Source organism: Tachypleus tridentatus, chromosome 10 (assembly GCF_004210375.1).
Source record: "Tachypleus tridentatus isolate NWPU-2018 chromosome 10, ASM421037v1, whole genome shotgun sequence".
Classification (NCBI taxonomy): Eukaryota; Metazoa; Arthropoda; class Merostomata; order Xiphosura; family Limulidae; genus Tachypleus; species Tachypleus tridentatus.
In genome coordinates this window covers 24,513,832-24,532,694 of record NC_134834.1, presented here as the reverse complement: position 1 = coordinate 24,532,694, position 18,863 = coordinate 24,513,832, and the positions used below count along the sequence as shown (strand labels likewise).

Genomic DNA, 18,863 nt, shown 5'->3' with positions numbered 1-18,863 from the left:
ATTACTTAGTGTAAACACTTTGTGAAACCTAGGAAAACTACACAGGGACATCCTGAGCTTTTATTAGCTATACACACATCTTTAGGTAAAGTAGGTAAATGCAACTATTTCAGCAATGGAAGAGGTGGACGTAGCCACCTTGAATGATTCACTAAATATATCAGAAAACAGAAAAAATAGGTTTTTATTTTATATTCTAGCTTCTCAGTATTTGTAATTTGAGTTTCCAATTTGTAAGAAACTATAGAGTTTGTATTTCAACATCAGAAACATATCATTGGCACACAAAAATCAATACTTTTAATTTTATTTGAATACTTTTAAATTGATAATTACAATGTACAACTTCATACCAAATGCACTAACACAAATTTATAAAACAGTAGTTCAATAAAATTTTGAATGTTATTTTACAAACATGACAAGTTCTTTGATGTCCAACTACAGGAAGACCCTTCTCGATAGGGTAAATAGGAGATGCAAGAGGGGCAGGTTCATAACAAAACACACACAAAAACTTGGTGCTGCTCTATATCTCATTGTAATTTATATGCTTTGTTGTTGTCTGAGCCTTAGAAAATTTTGTGTCTTTGGACAATTACACTTTTATTTTGATCAATGGAACTGTGGGACAGATTTTTAATCCATGATTTTATGATCTTTAGCAGAATTTTTGAAAATATACAGATTTATACACAAAATCAGATATTTGTACAATAGTTTTCATACTTTAATTCAAATAGGAATTATGGTTATAAAACTGAAAATAAGCTAATAATATGAAATGAAAAACTACTGAGATACAATGACTAAAAACAATGTACATACACTAATTACTGTTCAAGAAATATCCATATTATCATTGGCAAGCAATCTGGTGTATATATATATATATATATATACTAACAGAATTAGTTAATATGAATATTCAAAATAAAGAAAGTCATTTCAACAGTATATTCCATCTCTTACTATCAAATATCTTATCCACGTAAAGACTACTTTTAGTACATAAATGGATCTCAAGGTTGGAAAAATATGCTATGTATATGCATGTCCTGCTGATGATTTTGAAAATAAATCAAGATTAAAATTATATCCTAGAAATCTACAATCAAAATACATGCAACCACTCTTAAAAATGTTGATAGAACATTCTTCATAACACACACAAAAAAAAAAATGAATGTAACAATACGAAATTTACTTGTTGGAAAAGAGAATAAATTAACTAAAAACTAGAAGACAACACGTTAAAATCTGTGAAGAAAGAATACACTCAGATCAGAAATTAACAACTTACTTAAGATTTATGTACACCATACACATGTTTGCACTAAACTCCTCAGATCAATTCCAAGCACTATTTGGAAACTAAAATCTACATCAAAATCAATCAGATTCCACTGAAATTTTTACAAAATTATTTATTTGTTGAACTTATGAATGTAGACTAAAAAGATAGACTATTTATTACATTGAACTCCACAACATGCATTAAAGTTAGACATATTTATAGATTTGGCAATTATGACATTTTCAAGTACTTTTGCAGAAACAAACCCTTTAAAGCCCTTGAAATTTCATTTTCAATTTCATAGACTTTCAAGTATACATATGTACCCTACAAAGATTATTTTAAGTGCAGTTTCACCATTTGTTTCCCAATCTGTAATAAGTTCTATGTTTACACATTTAATACTTTCATGAAGTAAATATATGAATCTTGACTTTATACCAATGGGATCCAACCATAAAGTTTGTCAGAAGCATAAAGTATTTAGTCAATTTCTATATTCTTAAAAACATTTTGTAATTTACAAGTTTAATAAAGCATAAAAATTCAATAAGAAATTAAAATAAGTTGTTTTTTAAATCCATGTAAATTTCAGAAAATGTACAACTTGGAGCTTTGTGTCTTGGTTATCTATAACTACAGTGAAACATCAAACTTTTGCCATTATTAAACGAACTTCCTCGATTCACATAAATTTCAAGAGTTTAAAATGGCAAAATGTAATGTTTCACTAACGTTATGCATAACCAAGAAGCAAGGGTCTGAGCCGTATATTTTACAATCAAAGAAAACCCAATTTTTGAAATGTTAACAGTTATTTAGTGTTTAAGGTCCAACATAATTCTGATTCAGATATATAGCAAGAAAAACTAGCAACTTATAACTTATCAAATTATAATCACACGTTTTTAACATTAACTAAATAATCCATTAACATTTCATACCAGCATGAAATAGACACAAACAAGAGGCACAATTTAATCACCTAACTTTATTAAGCACTGAAAATATGATTTATTGATCACAAGAGTACAAAACAACGTGTCATACAGCTAAAAACTTTCACCCCTTAAAAACCCTTTCTTAAGCCTGAACACACTTATCTGTGTGTGTGTGTGTGTGAGAACCTCAATGGTAAACTAAAGAAAGCTGTACCATACAAGAGGAACCCTAAAGCCATACTTTAAACACTGGAGACCCAGGTTTTGTAATTCACAGAAACAAAATAATTAAAAAACAATTAATTAGCATCATGAACTGTTAATATGACTAATACGTTTGTTTCATCGTTTCACATTCAGAAACTGTTTAAAAAGTACTCATGTTTCCTTGCCTTGATCTGTTTCCTCTTCAATTCTTGTCTGACAATTTCTACTGAAAAAACATCTGGATAAATATTCTTTTGAAAAGGAATGGGGTGGGGGAGGTTGACTTGCAAAAATTCAAGCATGTTACTCAAAACAGCCACTATCGATACCAAGGAATGTGAAGTGTGGACTGTCACTGTAAAATCCTAGTCAATGCAATTTACATTCAACCAAATTTAAGAACATCACAACGTCTATACAATTTTTTTCCACACAAGGATCATTAAGAAGTGAAAGTAGATAGGTTTAAAAATGAGACCTACCTACAAGGAGTTCTACAGTTCCTAATAGCTGAATGTACTTGTTTAAAAACTACTTGTCATGATAATGAAACTAAATAAAAATTTTGTGTTTTGTATGTTGAATGTTTCATGGGCATCCACAGTTACCTGGGTACACACAGACATAACTCACTACCACAAAAACAAGATTATTCAGGAAACCCTTCAAATGGAGTCATCATCACCATCAAATTTCAAGCAAGACAGATCAGCAATGAACTCCTTTCTCTGCAAAAAAATACAACAGCAAATTTCACACACTGTTTTCCAAAGTGCACTTCACTGCTTCTGGAAAAAAAAAGACTTTTTTAAAACACCAAACCTGTTATTTTACTCTGTCCATCACTGGTACTTACCCAAGATGAGGACCATCAAAAACTGTTTGACTTCCAACCAGGCAGTTCTGCCAATGCCCACAAGCACCAATATTGTTTTCCTAGCTTTTGAAACAAAGTACAATATAACCAAACCAAAGATTACCCTAGATGTTATTTAAAAACACCCAAAAGTTTTGTTTTGTATGCATGACCCTTGGTAATAAATGAAAAACAAACCAAAAAACAAACACTTAATCATACTTACACTAATTACTTATTTCTCCCTCAGCACCTAAGTAGTGGTACAATGTTAAAGAAAGCACAAAATATAAGTCTGAATCATTCTGTTGCCTCATACTTCATCTTTACAAAACAGAGGTGACACAATATCCTTACATTATTTGAGGTTAAGTTTGATTTTTTTAGCTTCAATTTACAAAACCAGGTTAAAAAAAAATGCATACCCAGAAACAAGAAAATTTCAAAAACAGCATCCCAATTTACATCACAAATTGAAAAGCTACTTTAAAAAGTTTACACTGAGGAACGTGCTACCTTACGTTTGTACCTACCAGCATACCTAATTTGATGTACACAATATTACTGCCCATAGCCAGAGTAACTATACCCAGCATAAGGATTTTGTTGTTGGGGAAAGGATTGCTGCTGAGGTGGGGGTTGTTGCTGCTGTGGCTGCTGGGAGTATGCTCCAGGATTCCACTGAGCAGGTGGAGCTGGGGCCCCATACTGTTGTCCTTGAGGAGCCCCAGTTGGTGCAGGTTGCGACTGCTGGGGTGCTGTAGACGGCTGTTGTCCCTGCGGTGCTGGAGCAGAAGGCTGAGCTAGAGATGGCTGTGGCTGCTGAGCATACTGTTGTCCTGCCTAGTATTTACAAACAAAAAGGTTCTATTCTGGTGACTTTTCTATATTATGTTGTTTTGAAACAGCAAGGTAAGCAAAATTAAATGCAACAAAGCTATATTTTGTAACAAAACATTTCACTAATATTAAAGAATGAAAATCATCTCAGATCTATCTACATTATGAACTGGTTGTATTTAAAAAAGTTAGAATGTTAAATCAGAAAACATTTGTGATGTACACAAATTATAGTAATAAACACAAATGTACAGGTACTATAAGTAGGAATAGATTGATCTTGAAACAAATATCAACCAAAAACAAATTATAAGCTCTCCTAACTCAGGCTTAACTTCTGGTTATAGCAACTTGGTATACTTATCAAACACCATGTAAACTATACAAGATGAGCAAAATTTTAGGGATAAAAGTTATCAATTATAAATACATAACAGGTAAGCAATGTTTGATTTTATTATAGCTGAATTCATAATTGCAACATCTGTTCAAGTTGTACTTCCAAATAAAAATTTTGAACCATCAGAAACTGCATTTCATTGATTGTTTAAACATTGCATCATAAAGCATCTCCAACTAATACAAGTAACTTACAACCAGTTTTAGTATTTTACAAAGAGTGGTTGTTCTTTAATGAGCAGTCTCATCTTGTCTAGAAAGCTATCAAAATACCCTAAGTCAAAGTACCTAAGGCATATTCAAACTTAAAATGATTTATCCAAAACTTCTCGAAGCTAGTCCTACAAAAAACTTTGTAAACAAATCCCAAATTTCACATTTGGCCTCTCGTTTAGTGAACTCTATTTTCTTCTCACACAGCATTGACACCCAGAGTTAGATGTGTTAGTTCTGTGTATCAAACTGTATGAAATTATGGAGTTACCACTTCAGAACTGATGTAAATAAAAGATTAGTGATGATTCAACACAACAGGCAAACAAATCCAGTGTTCTGCCAGAACCAGCCTAGCACACATACAAATACAATATTCTTCACACATTAACACTTAAAGATCTAGGAACAGGTCCTTCACATAAATACTGAAGTGCAGGTGTTTTCTAGGTTTAAGAACAGCTATTACTCGAGAAGTTCTAAAGTCACAGAAGGTGTAGGTAAGCAGACAAACCAAATTTGTAAACACTATTACATTAATAAATAGATAGCCTTAAAACAGCACACAGGGGTCATCCATACAACAATAGAAGTTTAATTACTATATGTACATACAAAATACAACTTGCCTGTTGGTTAGCACGAGCCTGCTGTTCAATAATCTCTGCTTCTCTGTGTTTTCCCAAAGCTCTATAGTATTCTATCCATGCTGCACTATAATCAGGTTGTCCACTTGGTGTAGTTGCTGTCAAGTACAGTAACATAAAATAAGTCACGCCATACCAAAAATTACTTCATTAAAAACAATTAAGAGCTTCAAGAAATGTACCAATAATGACTAAAAGTCTCATAAATTTACTGTGGTACAACCAAAGTTGAAAATGGAGAAAATATGGTAAATATACATTTTACACATTTTGGACAGGAAAACATCTTTCCTCTGATGACTTTAAATTCTGATGGAATAAGGAATTTGATACTACATAGGTTTATCAACCATAGAAAATCCATGCAACCACCCTTTCATTTTTCCGTAATTACTACAGTTTGTCAAATCATAATTAATCTGACATAACCTTCAACTTAATCATTTGTCATGTTTTAAGGCTCAAGTTAATCCAGTTTATGTACATTATGCTATCATACTGTATTGTAACAAACATTATATACCATTTAATATAAATTCTTACCAGGCTGTGGTTGTTGTTGCGAAGGCTGTGGTTGTTGCTGGGAAGGCTGTGGTTGGGGCTGCCCCTGTGGTTGCTGGTTATAAAACTGAGCGTAATAAGCAGACCATGCTGCAGCATTTGCATCAGCTGCAGCTTTTGCTACACATATAAAACACATTATTCTGTCATACAAAAATGTAACATTTCATGACATTCAATACTTCCATAAAAAAAATGGTGAAATTAGCACTTTCTGCTTTTAAGTTTAAAAATTACCTACTCAACATTCACAGAAGAAACCGTATGCTCTAGTCATGAGTCTTATGACAGGTTTTTATTCTAATGGAAACTACGCTATACAGTTATTGTCAAAACATAGTAATAAACAGTACAACTGTAGCTGATACTCTAAACACTGGTTTAATATAAAGCACTCAACCTCTGCAGTTAAGAATTTCACAAAACCATCTGTTTTTAAACAAATCTTAAATAATTTTAGAAAGTGTTTTACAACATTACACAATTATTTGTAAGTACCTCTGGACTACAACTAAGCTAAATACTTCCAAAACTATGGATGTTTAAAGAATGAATACACACTTCCAAATCAACTTTAAAAACATAATTTAAATATGATGAGCAAATTGGAATGGATTGGAACTGCCTGCTGTAACAAAGTGTAGGGGACAAAGTTTCAAATTAGACAGGTCAGTGTGTGTGTGTGATGTTGCAGGTGTTTACAGTGTCCTGGAGGATTATAGAAGATATGGTGTGATTAGCTTGTTTACCCTTGGTTCTGATTGGTGGACAGACTGCAAGCTATTTCAACCAATGGTAGCCACAGACTGCTCACTTCTAAATCAAGAATCTCTGTTTGGTGAAAGCCTTATCACACTAAAGCAGATTGTTTTACTTTCTTGTTTTCCAAATTGTATGTCAACTAGTCAAGTTTTAACTAAGTTCATTTTGTGTCCAATTGATATGGTATGTTTTGCAGTGGCTGAATTTGATCATTTTATGGGTCTTGTTATGTCTGTTCTTTTCCCAGGTCTTTTTTCCCCATTTCTTCAAAATGTGTCATTGCAACATGGAATTTCCCAGATGTTTGTTTTCTCGTTAGAAGATCTCCATTTGAGTTTTACTAGAATACATCTTGTTGTCTTGTAAGATTTCCACTGGACATCTAAGATGAACTTGTTGGCTGTGTTTCAGCTGTTCAAAGTTTTGCATGTAGAACAGGTAAATGTTAGTAGTCATAGTTTTTTCTTTTTGGTTGTGGCCTTCTTCAGATAGTTTTTACTGCTGGTGAGGGTGTAATTGTTTTGTTTAGAACACTGCAATCTTTTGGGATTCTGTATTGATTGATGCCTCATTACAAATATTTACAGAAAATCCAGCCACACTGACAGGTACATGTACTTTCAGTTCTATTCTCCAATCTCAGTGAAAAGTGATTTGGGCACTGAATTACACGAGAAGTAGAAAACATCTGTGTATTCTGTTTAACTCAACGTCCCATGGCCAGGATAACTAATGAACGAATCTTTAATATAAAATTATCAATGCTATAAATGTAGCTAGCAGTTTATACATCAATTCTGATTTTTCTTTAACCTTAAAGTTCAGTCCTTTTTATGGCCTCACTGTTTTTCACACCCAAGATATTTTTGATTAAATACACATACACAAGAATTTATTTATTTACTGAAAATAAACTATTATGTTATTTACAAAATAACACTCCATAAGGCCTGACAAAAATGAAAGTGACAGCATTTTAAAAGGTAAGGCCAAAAGTCACTGAAAAAAAACACTGTTGGTCTTGCTGAGTATTGTTTAATCTATGTGCTTCAATTGGCAAATTAAAGAATCAATATTAATGTATCATCAAATATCAAACAAGAAAACTATAAACTGACTTAGAATGTATACAATATAGAACAAGTTGGTCTTCAATAAATAAATAAATAAATAAGTGAGAGTCTGACATGATTGGTTTTTTCTGAAAGCAGTTTCAGAAGAAATTTTAGAAGTTTCACAACCTGTGAAGATTACAGAAAACTGAATCAAATCTAATACAATGTTTTAGATTAGAACTAGCATGGTTCATATTAAATCACCAAGACAAATCTCCAGAATTACGGCAAAGCTAAAATTACATCAAAAATCAATCAAATTCAACTGAAATTTTATAAATTTCCTATTCGTTCAACATGTGAATATGGACTAAACAAAACAAACTATTTATTGTGCTCAGCTCTGCAACATGCATTAAAATTAGATTATTAATAAATTGTAATATTTTGCAAAATGTCTTAAGTATCAATCAGGTCATCCCTTAAGTAATGTGCAATTTTAGGTTCAGAATAAGAGAAAGGATTTCAGATGCTTTTAATGTAATTTAATCAATAATGTATGTTCCATTATTATTAATTACTTCCTACCAACGATTCAGAAGCTTCTGAATGTCACTTCTATAAAATTATTGGGGTTTGACGGAAAAGAATGTAGAGGGTAGTTTTGACATCTTCATGTGTTCCAAGCTCTTTTTGATCAAGATAACATTTGTGATGTACACAAATTATAGTAATAAACACAAATGTACAGGTACTATAAGTAGGAATAGATTGATCTTGAAACAAATATCAACCAAAAAAAAAAATTATAAGCTCTCCTAACTCAGGCTTAACTTCTGGTTATAGCAACTTGGTATACTTATCAAACACCATGTAAACTATACAAGATGAGCAAAATTTTAGGGATAAAAGTTATCAATTATAAATACATAACAGGTAAGCAATGTTTGATTTTATTATAGCTGAATTCATAATTGCAACATCTGTTCAAGTTGTACTTCGAAATAAAAATTTTGAACCATCAGAAACTGCATTTCATTGATTGTTTAAGCATCGCATCATAAAGCATCTCCAACTAATACAAGTAACTTACAACCAGTTTTAGTATTTTACAAAGAGTGGTTATTCTTTAATGAGCAGTCTCATCTTGTCTAGAAAGCTATCAAAATACCTTAAGTCAAAGTACCTAAGGCATATTCAAACTTAAAATGATTTACCCAAAACTTCTCGAAGCTAGTCCTACAAAAAACTTTGTAAACAAATCCCAAATTTCACATTTGGCCTCTCGTTTAGTGAACTCTATTTTCTTCTCACACAGCATTGACACCCAAAACCCCACAAAGATGGGAGAGTTAGATGTGTTAGTTATGTAAACTAACTGACTTAGAATGTATACAATATAGAACAACTTGGTCTTCAATAAATAAATAGATAAAAAAGTGAGAGTCTGAAATGATTGGTTTTTTTCTGAAAGCAGTTTCAGAAGAAATTTTAGAAGTTTCACAACCTGTAAAGATTACAGAAAACTGTAGTTTGGAGGTTTGGAGGAAAAGAATGTAGAGAGGGTAGTTTTGACATCTTCATGTGTTCCAAGCTCTTTTCGATCAAGATAGTTCTGCAAACTTCGGAATAGACTGTAATCAGATGGGGCAAGATCTGGAGAACAAAGAGAGTGAAAGTTTTTCCCAGTCTAGCTCTTCAGTCTTTGTGGGTGTGATCCTTGTTACATGGGGCCATGCATTATCCTGGTGTAACACAACACCTTTATGATTGATCAAAAGAGGCCTCTTTTCTTTCAGTGCAACATTCAAGCACTCTAACTGTTGACAATAGAAGTCTGATGTAATCGTTACATTGAGTAGCAGCAACTCAAAGTGGATCACACTAACAATATCCCACAAAACATTTAACAAGACTTTCCTAGGGTGAAGGTCCATTTTGAGCTTTGCTTTAGCCAATTTACCTGCACTGAGCCATTGTTTGAAGCAATTAACATTTTCATAATACATCCATTTTTAAACTCTAGTCACTAACTTGCCCAAAAAAAGGTGAATTACATTCATGAGAGTGTAGAGAAGTGCAAATGTTCACTTTTGCTATATAGTTGGCTTTTGTCAAATCATGGGGGACCCATTTTCCAAGTTTTGACACCTTTCCAAGCTTCTGCAGATGACAGTGAATTGCTGAATGGGTTGAATGAAGCTTCTGTGCTAGTATTTCAACTGTTACAGCACAATCTTCACCAAATGCAGCCAGCAGTATGTCATCATTAAACTCAACAGGACAACCTAAACATGGTGCATCACTTAAGCTGTAGTCACCTGATCTGAACTTCTGAAACCACCTTCGACATTTTCTTTATGATGTGGAGTCTGTCAATGAAACACCTTGAATGTTTCATGTAGTTTCTGCTGCACTATTGACTTTTTTAAACTCATAAAGCATTATATGTCTAATATGCTCCTCAGACACATCCATCTACATAATGATCTGAATAGGTGGAGTTGGGTTAGTTTCTTTTATTTGAACATGTTTATACACATCCTTCTACACGTTTTAGTCATTAAAACCTTCTACAAAAACAGAAACAATGATTCACTTTCTCTATTAAATTTTCAGACATTACTTATGATACGACCTGATACTTTCATACCCTTAAAATTCCATTCTCAATTTCAAAGACTTTCAAGGATGCATCCTAACTAGTCACCATTTAAGAAAGTTTGTATCAAGTTTTGAACATTTAGTCAAAGGTTGTCACTGTAAGAATATGAGATTTATGGATTACTTTTTCATTGATGGTAACTAAAACTTAGTAATTCAAGTGTCTTAAAAGTCAATTTTACACTAACCTGGAAGTTGCATTACTTACTAGGATCATTTGGTGCTGCTGGTTGGTTCTGCCAATGTTGATAAGCATTGCCCCATCCTTGTGGAGCATAGTGTTGGTTTGGTGGTACAGGCTGCTGTTGACTGTAGAAAGAATTAAACCAGTCAAAAACTGAAAATACTGCATTATTTGTATTTCTAAAATCTATAGCTCTTATTTCTCCATTTTCTATATCCAGTTTCATGCAACATATCATTAGGTAGTTTTGAACACCCTCCCCCTCACATCTTGGCTATTTACCATAAACCTTTTTAAGTCATAATAATGTACAATATTTAATATTTACAAACAGTTTCCTAGTATTTATTTTACACATAGTAGGTTCAGAAAGGCCTTTACAACATTTCTATTACTGTTAACACAATATATCCCAGAAAGCTATCTCTAGAATATGATTTTACAATGTATTATAAATGATATATTTTACCCCCCCCCCTTTGTTGAATAAAATTAAAAGCAAAATATTTGGAAATGACTAAAAATTAGCAGTTTATTTTTGTTACATCCATTAGTAGATTTAGTTACATTTAATAATGAACCTTTCAACCAAGGTTTGAGCTATGATACAAGTATCTAAAAATAATTTACATTTGACACTTATTAAGATGTTATTTTAACACACATGCAAAGTGTTCTGTGGATGTTTTATATAACTGTACATCTCTAAAAGTAAAATCTTACTAAGGTTGAGGATACTGTGTTGGGTAAGGTCCAGGCCCTGGTCCATTAGGTACAGGAGGCTATATAAATGAAGTAATTTTATGTGTTCGTTCAAAAACTGATAAAATATTTAACACACTACACATTTTTAACAATAGAATTTACTATTAAAAACATGTTTCTGGTAATAATAAAAAAACTAATCAGTAAAAGTATCAACTCTGACACAAGAAAAATAATACAGACTTATATTTTCACTGGAATTCTCACAATGTATTTTTAATAGAGCTGGGATATTAGTGGTGGCTAACAATCCAATGACTGATGGCTCCACTAATCAATTACATCTGATTAATTGAATAACAGTTGTTATCAAACTATAGTACTCCAAGCAAAAGATTTTCCACAACAAATATGTATTGATATGAAGAACTTAAAGACTTATTATAACAGTATTTCTTTAAAGGACCAACATTAAGCTAAGTAATGAAAGCTTTATTAAAGTCAGTGTTTATTAACTGAAACTGTTAAAACTAAACATGAAGATTCCAGTACTTGATTTCTTTGTTGTAAATATGATCCCATTCTACTCACACCACCATTTGGATGAACATTTCCACTTCCTCCAATTTTTTCATTTATCAACTGCTGTGCATGCTCAATTTGTTGAGGAGCTCCCCTTATTATAAACACTTTCTCATGAGGGTTTGGAGGTGGACCTCTGACAATTCAACATGTGCTCCACTCTCTTGGTTTATTCCCTTTATCACCTCTCCACCTAGATTACAAAAAATATTTAATATTTTAAAAGAAATTGCACATCTTTCATAACAAGAAAAATTTCATATACAGAATTAAACAATTTTCACTTACCAGCATTGTGACAGTCTTTAGTTTCCATCCTTTTGGATAAAATGACAAAGCATTGGTACTATTGTTGCTGTTTATGATTATATATTAGTTCAAAAACAATAAATAAAACACAGATAATAAAACCCAACAGTTTATACCTTTTGACAACTTCAGACAAAATGTTGCACACGTTAATAATCATGATAGTGAATACAATATTTAAATCTTACAATATTGTCAGGAAATAGTAACTACTGTGACACTCAACAAATGTGCCACAGAAATATAATCCGTAATGTTACTGTAGCACAAGTTTGACACCAGACATTTGAAACAAGTGAAACACTTCGTTATGTCTGGCTCTAATACTGTGCAAGTGTTGAGTAACTACTGAAGTTGTTTGCTTTATTACTTTTACACAGCAAGGTTTTATATATTCAAATAAAGAGGTTAATGAAACATAAATCTGAAAGTTCACATGTGCACAAATTTAATGACAATCACACAAAGAAGTTAATATAAGCTGCAAATAAAATCTAAGCAATTTCAAATGTTAACTAACCTTTGCCTATGACAAGACCACATTTATTTGCAGGAACTGAGTAAGTAATTTCCTGCATGTCACCATCAGGTCGACCCCTTCCCATTCCTGGACCCGGTGGACCAAACTGTGGGCCTCCTGGGCCCCCATCGTAGCCTCTGCCACGTCCTCTACCAACATTTTGTTGGTCTCTCATCTGTTAATAATATTTAAAAATCTAGTTTTCATTCTTCCTATCAACACTAATTTATGTGCAAATTATTTCAAATAACTGAATAACTACTGCATTTCTGTTTCTATACAATATACACTCCTACCTGTTTTAAGTACATTTAAGTTTCATTTCATATCTGTAACTTCAACAGCATAGAATATAGTCTACTGATACAAACAAAGGCCATAAATAACAATGAATTTACAGCTTAAAAACAGATTAACTCTTCCATTTTCAGCCAACATAAGTATATTATTCAACCACATGTTTTCAGATTTGGTGCACATGGTTATAAAACTATGGAGTGTTTTTAGTGTTTCAAGATGGCAACCATTCTTTGAACTTAATAGGATTAGATATAAAGTTGAAAGAAACTGGTGTGTGTGTGTGTGTGTGTGTGAGCAAAGTTAATGTCCATAGCCATTAACATTTTGCACATGTTTACTGTTTACTTAGAAAACCAGTTAAAAGCTATTTTTGTATATTCCATTTTAGTGAGCAATGTATTACTTGCACTCTAGATTATGTATATGAAAGATACATGAATTGTAGTTTCAACAACTTACAGAAAAAACAACAGATAGACCTTTGTAATTACACATTCAAGCAAACAGTTTTTCTATGCAGACTAGACATATATGCTAACATGCTCCCACAGAAGTACAAGTCAAGTAATTAAACCACAAGATTAAATTAAATAAATATAAGGAAGTAAACAGCTGAAATTGTTAAAACAAAAAATTGACAATTTCAAAAATGATGCACAAAGAAAAAAAAAAAAACAGATACTGTTCATTTTACTATATAGTTTTTAAAATGATGACTCAGTAAAGGTTTGGAAATTGAGACTCATTTAATGTATTAATTCTGAATTTTTATTTATGACAGGTCTTTTATAAGATCTGCATGAAATTCAGTAAATTTACATCCCAGTATAACCTTTGTGGTTTTTCAAGGTCAGCCAAATTGACAGATCCGTATGCCCATATTTAACTAGATTTTATTAAGTGAAATCCAGTTCAAAGGTCAATTAATCTTATATTTTTGATATCAAATTATACTATAAATATTATGTGGCACTCTTTATTAAACTATTTAGATACTAATAATAAATATGACATAATACAAAGTATTCCTTCACAAAATTTGTTCAAGAACATTCAAATACCAGTAATCCAAAACATTAAGAAAATCACCTAACAACCAAAACTGTTCTATTTGCATTATTGTAAGGAAACAGTAATTGTTGTAACACATAAGTATGCTACAGGTATTTATCCCCTAATGTTAATGTAGCACAAGTTAGACACCAGACATCTGAAGTAGAACACCTGATTATGTCTGGCTCTAATAGCATGCAAATGAGTAATGACAGATATTTATCACTTCAGTTTTGTTTTTAAAACAAAAAATACTTAAACATGTACAAATAAGTATAGTAGCAAACTATGAATCAGGAATTTCATAAATTACACAAACTTTTACAGAAATTTAATGAAAATTACATCAACACATTAGTAAAACCTATTTATTATTGCTTATGAATATTTTCAAATTAACAGCCACAGAAAAATGAAACTGGCTTAAACAATTAAAAAATAAGGCTTTATAACATCAGCATATTTCTTTCGAAGTTCAGAATTAGAAAACCTTTGAGCATAGCTGTACTAAACAAAACAGTTGTGTTTCTCTTGCACAATATTAGTGGAAAATAAAGCAAATGAATCAGCCTTTCAAACATCCCTTTTTAGACATCCCAAATTTGAAGTTACACAATGTAAATTTATAATGTTATAAGCACTAAGCCTTTTGTATTTATCTTTTAACAGTTTGACACTGCGTCACGTAAGCTAGTGTGTATTGGATCAGTTCACTGGATTGAGCTCATGCTGAGAATTAATGGTTACTACAATTCTGAATTTTCCATACACACTTTGACAAAATTTTTATTAAAGATATGTCTATAAACTTACTATGTCAATCTGACTCAGACTTTGACTAGTCTAAATGCAAGGTGATTTTCATGTTATGAATAAAATTACTTTTTTCCATGTTAGTTTTCATAGCTTATTTGCATAACCTCTAAAATTTATTATATGAATGTTAAGTTTCTCAAGTAGGACTTTATACATTTTGTTATTTTCTCTAACACCAAATGTGCTAAAACTGGCACTATAGGTTAAAATGAAAAGTTGAAAAATACAAAAGTGTAAATTAACCTTTTCCCCCGTCTAAAAAATTACTGCATTTTGTAACAATTACATATTATTTATTCTTATAGACAAAAAAGACAGTTTTCTTAAATCTTTACATGCTAACCACTCTTTGTGACAATGTTTGTAGTACATAAGAATACACGTTATCATCACAACAGAAGAAAACATGTCTTAAAACCACTATACTGGTATTCCAGCTAAGACATAAGACGGTTAAATATTTTTTTGAAATTTGTTAGCTAGTGAAGCTAATCTGCACAATAGCAAACAATGAAACTAAGAGCAAATATTTACAAATCTGCTGTGTGAACATATTACCCTTACACAAAATTCAGTAAATCAAAATAGCCATTTCCTTATTAGTTATGAATAATTCATCAGCAAATGTCACAGAATTACTAACATTTGTTTTGAAAGAAAGGACATGACAGGAGGAAATAGCACATAGATTTCACTTTTGTGTCTCAGAACGGCTGGTACAGGTATTAACACTTTTATTGACAAGGAGAGAATAATGTTTTGACCTTTGCAGGTCATCTCCAGGTTAAGAAAAAAAACATGAAGATGGCCTAGGAAGGCTGAAACGTTGTTCTCTCCTTATCAATAAATGTGTTAATATCTGTACCAGCCGCTCTGAGATACATATTTATTTCAAGTGGGTTTCTCTTTATCAAGTGGCTTCACTTTTGTTTATATCTCAGTAGAATACAAAACTTCGAGGGCTAGAAATTTACACTGTGGCTTAAGAATACCTACAAATTAAATAAGTAATTGGTTCCAAGCTCAAAATATATAGAAGTTGAAAACCTAAAACCGGCAGTTTAAAACAAAGTTGATAAAGAAGTTAAAACTGAGAATTCAACACTTGAAATAAAAATGTATCTCAGAATGGCTGGTATGGGTATTAACACTTATTGATAAGGAAAGCACAATATTTCAACTATCCTAGGTCATCTTCAGGTTAAGAAAGACAGAGTTTGAATGTGACCATTGACAGACATCTTAGGGAAGAGAGTATAAATGAATGGGTACTGAATTGTAGGGGGCATTGCAGGTGGATGTTAGGTTATTAACTGGTATAGGTATAAAGGTGTTCCTTTATATAGGTTTAATTTTGGTTTTAGTTGGGTTGATTTTCAATCGTTTACACTCGTTTCCCTACTTAATCTGAGTATTTTCTATGGTTGTGCTTATTTCATTTGCAGTGTTCAGAAATATGGAGGTTTTTTATGTTATTTGAATCTAGTTTCCATTTTTTCTGCTTGTTTTCTCCAAAAACACTGCAAATTAAACAAACAACATAACCATAGAAAACACCTGGATATTAAGTATGGAAACATATAAACAAATGCAAAATCAAAGAACAGTAACTAAAACCAAAATTAAACCAATATAAAGGAACAACTTTATATCTATACCAGTTAATAACCTAACATCCATCTGCAACACCCCTACAATCCAGTACCCGTTTATACTCTCGTCCCTAAGATGTGCCTGTCAATGGTCACATTTAAACTCTCTCTTTCTTAACCTGAAGATGACCTAGGATAGTTGAAACGTTGTTCTCTCCTTATCAATAAAAGTGAGAACACAACTATTTCATTTTGATATTAAATATACAAAAATCTTGAAGTATTAAAATTTGAGCCATAAACTGATCTGGCACCAAGTTTATTCACATACACTGATAGCCAGATTTAAAACAAAATTATATTTTCAACGTAACTCTGTAAAAAAGGTTAACATTCACATCACCCCACCCATGACAGAATCTAATACATTGCATAAAATACTGACATTAAGAAATCAACTCACACTAGATGAATATCTTCATGATGCCTGAAATGGTTTTAAGACATTTTATTGAATATTAAGTTTTAGCATACCAAAACACTGTGAATCAGGTCATGTATGATGTTTGCAGCCCTCTGAGCTTGTTCTGGGTTTCCACTGACTAAACAAATTCTGTCACCTGGACCATCATCTTTCCCTTGTTGGAACTGGACTTTAGCTCCTCCAGAGTCCTGCTGGATTCGTCTAATCATTTCTCCACTTTTCCCTATAACCACTCCAACTGCTTGTCTTGGTACTAAAATCTATTACATAGTCATGCCATAAAAAAGAGTAAAACTAACAGCAACATTCAAACATAACTAAAATTTCCAAACTAATGGATCTCCACTATACAATTTTACTACCATAACCATTTATGTAATCTGATCACACCCTCTTGCAGAGTCAAATCCTAATTACCAAATCATGCATTAAAATGAAAATGTGTTGTTGTTTTTTTTTAAAATAAGAAATAGCTGTCTGGACTTGGAATGCAAATATATGGATTTCTGAATAAATTTCCCAATGTGGTTTGTTTGCATAAAATGTTTGTGCAAATCAATGTTTCTCAAATGTTGCTCTGTGGAACTTAAGGGTTCTGTAATGTCACAAATGTTCCCCATAAAGACAACAGGTGATAGACTAATTATCAAGTGTCAGCCAACCAGGGACCAAATGTATTTCAAGAGCATATTCAACATATTTCTGTATATTTATTTGCAATTTTACAAAATACTGATAACTTCCCAACTTATACCTACACTAGGCTTTAACAGCGAGTTAAGCTTTGGGTTCCATGACACAATGAATGAATTAAGACGATTCTATAGCTATGTAAAACTTGAAAACCAATGGTGTAAATTACTAACTCTTCTGGTATGTGGCTAGCCCTATTATAATTTTCATTCTATTACTTTTAAATGAGGAAGGGTACATTCACAAAATTTAGCAGATTATCAGTACACATTGCAAGGCTTTCATGCACAAAATTTCAGAAATTTTTTTTTAAAATTAAATGTTTTTTTTCATGCCTTCGTTTTTGCACATTGCCTATCGGACATGCAAAGTAATTTTCATTTTATATGCAAAAACCTTACTATGTCCATATAGTTTTAATCAAACAATTAAGATAAAACTTCATATTTTGTTACTTTCAATAATAAATATCTGCATGGGTTCGGTCAATTTGACTGATCTCGTAACCACCACATAAAATTAAGAAATTAGTATAAAGTATGCATTTTTAATTCCAGAATGACTACAGCTTACAAAACAAAAACATAAATGTGTAGCCTAAATAACTTAAATTGCATAATATATACACTTATACATATTTGCTAGTTTTATTAGACTGACATTTCAGCTGTGTCTGGCTAACAGTACGATTACACAGCACACATGCACTTATGTTACCATATCAAATAATATAAAACTGACCCTTAATTTGTACAGTGACCTAACTTGGATGCATTTTGATAGACTAGTATTTGGTAAATACAGTATCATTTCAATTATTATAAAGTGTATATGTATATAGATTATTATTATTATTTACAAACAAGTTCTTAGACTTATATTTATTGAGTCATAAAATAGTAAATAAAAATAAAGTGCACAATTATCTGTTATAGTTATTACTTCTGAACTTAATGATGCTTGTCTTAGCTTGCTAAGCCTAAAGAAACTTCACATTCAGAAAATGCAAGTTTTTCTTTAGATTTTGCATTTACATATGAATAACCAATATATCAAATTACTTCACTGATACCAAAGAATTTCCTAACTGAAATGTACTAGACTAAAAGAATACGAAACCACAAAGAGACTAAAGATTCAACTTACCAGTTCAAAGATTTTTTTACAAAGAATAAGAGAATGC

General features: G+C 31.8%; 1 protein-coding gene across 1 annotated transcript in view; it reads right to left on the bottom strand.

The window, feature by feature from the left end:
- Window positions 1-2,273: 2,273 nt before the first annotated feature.
- LOC143228894 (far upstream element-binding protein 1-like) overlaps window positions 2,274-18,863 on the bottom strand; it is a 38,066-nt gene continuing 21,476 nt past the window's right edge. Inside the window, 10 exon segments of the mRNA XM_076460327.1 lie at window positions 2,274-3,173; window positions 3,843-4,140; window positions 5,379-5,498; window positions 5,944-6,081; window positions 10,651-10,751; window positions 11,350-11,408; window positions 11,923-12,053; window positions 12,056-12,106; window positions 12,743-12,917; window positions 17,038-17,247. Of these exon segments, the coding sequence (XP_076316442.1) occupies window positions 3,863-4,140; window positions 5,379-5,498; window positions 5,944-6,081; window positions 10,651-10,751; window positions 11,350-11,408; window positions 11,923-12,053; window positions 12,056-12,106; window positions 12,743-12,917; window positions 17,038-17,247 (1,263 nt within the window). The 3' untranslated portion in view covers window positions 2,274-3,173; window positions 3,843-3,862.